Below are 8,123 nucleotides of genomic sequence, written 5' to 3'. Positions count from 1 at the left end.
TCATATAATGTCTGTAATTTAAGCTTTCTTTTTGTTTCTGAATGATAAAACTGATTTCTCAGGGGAAAACATCGATCAATATCAGCATTTAATACTATACTAGTTGATGTTGTGCAGCCTGTAAGAATTAATATATCTGTATACCTAACATTTTTTTAATTCTAATGTTTTTTTAACAAAATAAAATAATTAAATTAGATACAAATTTCAAATTATTATAAATTATAAAACTTCAATATTCATATTAGTAATCAATATATTAAATTATGTTCTTTTGTTTCATAGTTTTATTTTTATATATGTGATGTAGATTTTTAATCAAAATCTTTTCTAATAGTAATAATTAAATTAGAAAATTTGTATTTGAAATTAGCACACATTGTATTTGAACTGAAAAAAAATCATGCGGCGGTGAAAGAATTATAAAAATCAAAAATATAATACATTAACAAAATAACGATAGTCTAGGATGTTCAATCCAGTAAAACCGAATCATTTAAAACCGAACCAAACCAAAATAAAGAAAATAATATGGATTTGGTAGTACCGAATAAACCAAATGATTATTATTTTAATAAACCCACAGTATATGGATATGTTTCTGTATATTAAGCGATCAAATCGAATAAACCAAAAAAATCCGATTTATTCAGATAAATTAGTATACTCATATAGATATTTTATAATAATATGTATTTGATCAATATTTCAAATAAAAATCAGTGAAACTGACTATGATTTTAGTCACTAAAATTATAAACTAAATATAAGATAAAAGTAATGACGATATTATTGGTAGATATAATTATTATCAATTTATTAAATAAATGTGATAAATATCATGATAATTATATATTAAAAGCTTTTTTATTTTAAATAATAGTATATATATATATATCAATAGAATAGTTTAATGGTTATTAATTATCTTAGATATCATGATAGATATATATATATATATATATATATATCAAATAAAAAATAAAAAATAATATTAATTAAACTAAAGACTTATCATAAAATCATGGAAAAGATGACAAGTAATCAAATTGACTAAAATCATGGATAATATGACAAGTAAACAAATTCACTTCTCAAATAATAGTATAAATGTTTATAATTTTAAACAATAATCATAACTATGAAAAATAACATTTTTATTTTAAATAGTTTGAAAATCAAAAGTTTTGATATTGTATAATCTTAGAAGATTATTGAGATATATTGTTAATTCTATAAATTTTATTATAAGTTTCCAAAAAATCTTTTTATGACATATTTTTTATTAATAAAAACAGAGATTAATGAACAAAATGTTATTTTATAACACTTTCTATTTTCGCTTTATTTTGTCTACCACTTTATTTTTTTTAAAAGTAAAATAGTTACAAATAATTAATTAGCAGTTATAGTAATTCGTAAAACACATATATTTCGGCAAACATAAAAAAAATTAAGTACATAAAAGTATAAAATAGCAAAGAATACAACCAAGAATATAACAAACACGTTTTATTATTCTTCACTGATGTTTTATATATGTATCCTTTTTTTTTCCTATTACAAAATAAGTATGTGAATTTTATTATAATCAAAACTATATCAATTGAGTCTTAACTCTAGTCATGTATTAATATATTGTTCTCGTTTTTTTAATTAATATTATAGTAAAAAAATTCATTGATTAATATTATTTTAAAAAATTTACCATGTAATTTTATTATAATCAAGGCTATAAGAATTATATTAATAGAGTATATTAACTTTAGTCTCATATTAGTATAATGTTCCAATTTTTCAATTTTATATTATAATAAATATTTTCATATTTTAATATTATTTTAAAAGACTTACCATATATTTTCTGTTTTTAAATATATAAATACTTTAATCATTTTTGAAAGTAATAACTCAACTATACAGTCAATATTTGTCACTGAAAAATGAATGAATATTTTAAAAATTATATATTTGACTGTTTTGCATTCATTGGACACATTTTAGAAAGAAAAAAAATATATATGTATATATATAGTGAGTATAACAAAATATTATTAGGTTTAGGTTAATTATATTTTTGTAATCTATAATTTATTGTATCCACTATTAATATAAATATGTGAAAATCGTTTATATAATTATTTCTATCATACCACATGTATTTATTTAAATTTCTATAATATAATTTATGATATTTAATTGTTTCGATAAACAAATTATGTTAATTCTTTTATCTTAAAATGTTTAATTGTTTGTATGGTAATATGGATTGGATTATGAAGTTCTAGGATTTGTTTCCTTTTTAAAATTTTAATTAAATAAATAAAAATTCAAATAACAACGACCAATCAAATTAAGAGAATTAATTTTAAACTTTACCTATGAATGACACCTAATCAAAGTGACTTCTCAATTAATATATAGTATATAATGTAATATATGATATTTAATTATTTTTATAAACAAATTATGTTAATTTTTTTATCTTAAAATGTTTAATTGTTTGTATGGTAATATAGATTAGATTAGAAAGTTCTAGGATTTGTTTCATTTTTAAAACTTTAATTAAATAAATAAAAATTCAAATAATTACAACCAATCAAATTAAAAACTAATCAAATTAAGAGAATTAATTCTAAATTTTACCTATGAATGAAACCTAATCACAAGTCAATTAAGTGACTTTTCAATTAATATATAGTAGGATTTCATGATCTATTAATTGTTTGGAGTATTAGTATTTGAGAATCTATAATTTTCGAATGCAGATTTGCTATGACTTAGGTAAATACATATACTCATAGGAAAGTTAATAATAGTGTTTTTTTAGCAAAAAAAAAAAAAAAGAGTTAATAATAGTGTTGAGAGTGTCCCACCACCATTGCACCATGTACTGTTTTACGACGACATGTACACGTCCGTGCACACTCACGATATAGAGAGTGAGTTCTATCGCATTTAATATATACTTATAATCGATCGAGTGTATGTGTCTAAGCTTGTGTGATTTGAAATGGAGTAAGCCCTAGCTAGCCTAGTTAATATTATATAGAAATAGCTGGTAGTGCATGCGAATGACGAGTTGTGCATGGTTGATATGGGACATTGTATTAATTATCCTTTTATCTTTATACATACATAGCAATTTTTTTTTTGTATGTTATAGCTGTCCAAATGCTTTTATTGATTTGTATCATCACGAGTAACTTCTTCATTCAATATATACGTACAATCGATATATAGTATTCTATTATTTTTCTTCCTCTTTTTGTACTCTATTATTGATTTTTCATCACAAATAGGTAGCTAACTAGCTAGTGTCTTAGAACATGTTTAACGGAGATTCTTAGGATGAGGTTATTTAAGAACCGGTTTTTAATTTTTTTAGTTAAAAGTTAAGAGACGGATTCTTATATACCGCTAAGAATCCTACTCTAGAAATCCCATTAAACATGCTCTTATATATGTTAGAATAAACGTTTTTCAAACTTACAGAAAATGATTGTCAAATTCGTCCTTACCGCCATTTTGGTTTATATACAAAAGTAATTACTTATTTAATCGACTAGATTTGATTGTTGGAGTCAACTTTTGCAAATTATTGGCTAAATCCAAGCACGTTACTCTCATGATTATATTTTCACTTTTCACAACTCCCCCACTTCACCCACCGCGAATAGGGACAAATCCACATTAGTGTACTTACTACTTACTTACCGACGTAAGTATCCGTTTATACACTGGACTCATAAACCATTTTGATTAATAACTGAGTGTTTGACCAATTCGACATCGAATGTATTTGATTTTCTCTATAGAGTACTCTACAATGTGGCAGAATAAACTTTCATTTATATACTAACGGTAAATTGGTTTAAGTGCTGTTTTCATTAATCAAAACCCTTCTCAATTCTCACACTATTATATATATATATATATATATATCTATATAATTTTATGAGAAACATATATGAGTTCTTTTGAAACTTTTTCTTATTGAAGCTATTAAAGGATTGATTCTCGATGATGCGGGATTTGTAAGCTATACATAATAAAAACAACCGTTTTATTAAAGTGATTAAATCATTAAACAAACGAAAAGAAAATGAAAGTGGGAAAATGGGTCCGTACTATGTATGCGATCTCTCTTTGTATCGGATTTTTCTTTCTTGGCTACGCAACTTTTGACCAAATAGCCCCATATTAGCCTTTTTATAGCTTTGTTTTGGCAATATTCAATTTTTTATACTTAACTAAATACATAAATTTCAAGGCAATTAGCATGTTTTTATACTTTAATAGCTTATCATAATGCTATGATTCAGTGGTCCAATCTTGTTAGTTACTTTGTATCAAATTTCATATTTCTCATATGCTTTTCTTTGTTTGTTGTCAGTCACTTCATCATTTTAATAGTGTAGTAAGCATGTTCAAATAAATTCCCGAACTATGAATATATTAATATGCATTATAAGTTTATAACGTTAGATATGGATTCTTTCTCGTTCAATCAACGCAATCAAACCCAAAGTTGTAAAACTGACACACGTACGTACACGTGTATATTAATAATACACGATTCTGAAAATTTTAAATAGTAAATAGTGTTTGATTAACAAAAAGAAGTAAATAGTGTTTTGAACTGAAACTTTTACTATTCTAGTATATCTATATTTGCATGTCCATTTCGCATTGTGTTAAGAAATAGTTAACAGGATATCAAATACCATTTCCCATTGGTATATATAACAGAATCAAACATCTATACTCATGTATGGAAGTTCATTATTTTGTGGTTTTAGCCACAGATGATATGATGAAGGGGAAAGAATGCTAGCGTGTGTTATAACACTCGATACTTACAAAACCAACACTATCATTTTTAAGCTAGAGCAGGAGAAGCCAAATCCAATCAAATTGGGACAAAACAAATGTACTCGAAAGGAATCAAATATTGGATACTATTGTTCATGACATTTGAGACCAAGTCTCTTTCACTTTTGTTCGCCCATCTTATTGATCATTATTAGTAGAGCATCAAATCGAACTCTTTTACTTTTATTCATTAATTATCTTTAATTTTTTCTTCTACTCAAATCTCTTGTGGAATTTAGTTTGCAAACAAAAAAAGAGGTAAGAAACAAAAGAAAAGGCAACGACTCGTTGCTGTTCTATTTGGTGACAAATTAGAAAAACTTATGTTCCTCTTTTTTTCTTTTGTCAGATAACCACAGGTTTTGAAATTCTCAGTAAAGATTAGTTATTAGTTAAACCTGAAAGCTAGTTAGGCCGCATAGCTATGACCAAAATACACCATGATTAACATAGTTATTATACACAAGTTACTTAATATAAAAGAAGCTAAGAAAGAAGAAAAAATAAGTTTTAGAACACGGTAAAACATAGCCTCAAGAGGAAAAAACCGTTTTAAAATTTTATAAAAACTAATATAACCACCCCAACCATTTTCACTAAATACATTGTTATTATACAATTAAACTTGTAGCAATAGCTCGATTCGTATTATCCAAACGAGTGGTCTCGTAGACTGGTAACTCTTCTCGATACCTCTCGATCCCAATAGCCGAAAGATTCTCCAACTCGAAAAGATCAGAGCTCGCGTAACTCGCCGCATCATCATCAATATCATCCTCGTCATCTTCTTGAACGTTGTCGCACGTTGTCACGGCCAAATGATCCTTGTTCTTTTGGTACGTCCTAATAAGATCCTTAGCCGCTTCGATAACGCGGCGATTCTCCTCCTCCATGACGTGGCGGTCGACGTTGTTTCCATGCAGCTTGTTACTATAACCGTAAGGGATGTGGATGGAGGAGTCTTCGTCGAGGATAACGTTCACTGGACAGAACCTCACGGATCTTTTGGATTTCCCGCTGGACGATGGAGTTTTGCTTAAGCAAGATCTGGAGAAAGAGGACGTGGAGGAGCATGTGGTGTTGGAGGAGGACTGTGGTGGCTGCTCCGCTGAGGAAGAGACGGTGGTGTTGATTTTCTTTAGCTTCTTATGGTTGCTTGATGCGTTTGTGAAGAGAGAGTTGAGGAAAGTAGCGAGCCGTCCTCCGGGAGAGAGAGGTTGTTTCACTTTTTTCAAGTCGGTGTAGATCTTTAAGGCCTTTGACTTGGTTCTCAAGAAACCACCGTGCTCTTGTTTGCTGATAGGTTTCTGTACGTTGACGGAGTGGTCGAACTTTTCCACGACGGAGGTTCGAATCGGCTTGGGTTGATGAGTGCGTGGAGGAGAGGCAGAGGGTTTGGAGCGTAGGTAGAAGGAGTCTAGCTCGGAGGAGGAGAACCCGCTTGAGTCAGAGGAGCTGGAGTTGGAATATCTGAGGAAAACGGAGTCGGCTAAGGTGGTGGTTCGCCGGGATCTCTCGTAGTCAGCGGCAATGGAGCAGCGGTGAAATACGAGTTTGTCTGAAGCAGAAGTGTCTTGGAGAGCTATGTTACGGTGCTGCTGCTTCTTCCTTCTAGTGGATTCTAGGGGAGGGGAGTCGTCGATGGAGCGGTAGATTTGGTCGAGGAGAGTGGAGGAGAAGGAAGGTTGACGGTAGTGATCTCTTGAAGATGAAACTCTAGGCTTCTCCCAAGTCTCCATTTCTGTTTAGAAGAATAGGCGTTTGTGAAGATGTGAGAGAAGAGGAGGAAGTGTGTTTTAAAAGAGAGGAAGGAGGCAGACAACTGGCAATCATTGCCACGTGTCTTTCTCGACAGCTTATGAACACCAATCATCTTTTATTTACCTCATTTTCTTTATTTTAATAATACTTTATATTATAACATTAACATAGTGTTAAAAACATTGAACTCCATGTTTTGATTAGAAGGGGAAAAACCATTTTACTTTGAATGGTTCAGTTTGGATTCACCAAACTACATACGATGGATCAACAATGGTTCTCAGCAACATGTATGATACCGAGCTTGAGTGGTAACACATTGACTACATTAACCTAAACTATAAACAATGGTCCTTAGAGATAGTAAATGTAGAACCTAAAATCTACACTAAGTATTTGATAATGATCGGGGTTTGATCTAGGGAAGACAAATGATGTAGGCAACGATATCTTTAGAACACAACGATGTTAAACAGTTTTCAGTAAGTAAAAATGGACTTTATTGATGAATAAGATCGAATACAATGAGTTGAACTAGATCGAGTGATACAAACGAGAACCGTAAAAAAAAGAGTCTAAAATCGGGAGAAAACAAGGTCAATGTTAGTGTATAGCTCTCTCTAGGGTTTTCAATGTGTCCTTCTTCATATCTCTCCTCCTTTCTTTATAGTAAGTCGACTTCGTGATCTCCGTAAGTGCTCCGCGATCTCCGGGACTACTCTACGATCTCCGGGACTACTCCGCGATCTGCGGGACCTCGACTCCTTCGCTTTCGAGCTCAATTGCTTGCTATGGACTTCGGTTCCTTAAGGTCCATAACTTTAATCGCTGCCCATTAACGTCTTGACCGAAATTGGGTCCAACAGTAATCTAAAACCATTAGACGAAAAAACTGTCTAATTGCTATCTTTTTGCTTGACCATGGTCCATGGTGGCAATATATTATAGATCTTCTAATATCTAAAATATGTGTTTTCTTTAGTCATAATCAAAATGGTTCGGTTTAAGAATTTTTCTTGAATCAAAAGAATTATAGGAGATCACTTGCTGGGTTACAGAGAAACTTAGCCTTTATTCACATGACATGACCCAAAAATTCACTTATGTGTTCCCTACTTATAAAGTAAAAGATTAAAGTTGTCCCTTCCCTCATCATAAGTCTTGTTTGTTTTTCATTTTATTTATTTTTCTGTATTTTTTAAGTACTACAACAAAAATCTGTAATCTATTACAGCAAACCCAATATTGATACTTGGGTCCATTACACTTTTTTCTTATTTGTTTTCTAAACCTATGAATGTCTAATTAAGTAGTACTGCAAAAATACATCGTTCAACAACATTCGATCGACCACATTTTCTTATTTACTGATTAGTGATTACACAACACTATTCGAGGTTTGGTTGTTATTATAGAGACGTAAATGATATGATGAACAAATAGTATTTTGGTGCGTTCCTAAGATCGTGATCGGAAGTAAAAAGGAG

The 8,123-nt window shown here is 30.0% G+C and overlaps 1 protein-coding gene across 1 annotated transcript; it reads right to left on the bottom strand.

The window, feature by feature from the left end:
- Positions 1–5,300: 5,300 nt before the first annotated feature.
- On the bottom strand, positions 5,301–6,853 carry LOC111207058 (protein BIG GRAIN 1-like A). The gene has a single exon (XM_022704647.2). It carries the CDS (start codon positions 6,612–6,614, stop codon positions 5,487–5,489), a length of 1,128 nt encoding a protein of 375 aa, XP_022560368.1. The 5' UTR covers positions 6,615–6,853; the 3' UTR covers positions 5,301–5,486.
- Positions 6,854–8,123: the final 1,270 nt, after the last annotated feature.

This window comes from Brassica napus, chromosome C5, assembly GCF_020379485.1.
Source record: "Brassica napus cultivar Da-Ae chromosome C5, Da-Ae, whole genome shotgun sequence".
Taxonomy (NCBI): domain Eukaryota; kingdom Viridiplantae; phylum Streptophyta; class Magnoliopsida; order Brassicales; family Brassicaceae; genus Brassica; species Brassica napus.
This window is presented reverse-complemented; position numbering and strand designations above follow the sequence as displayed.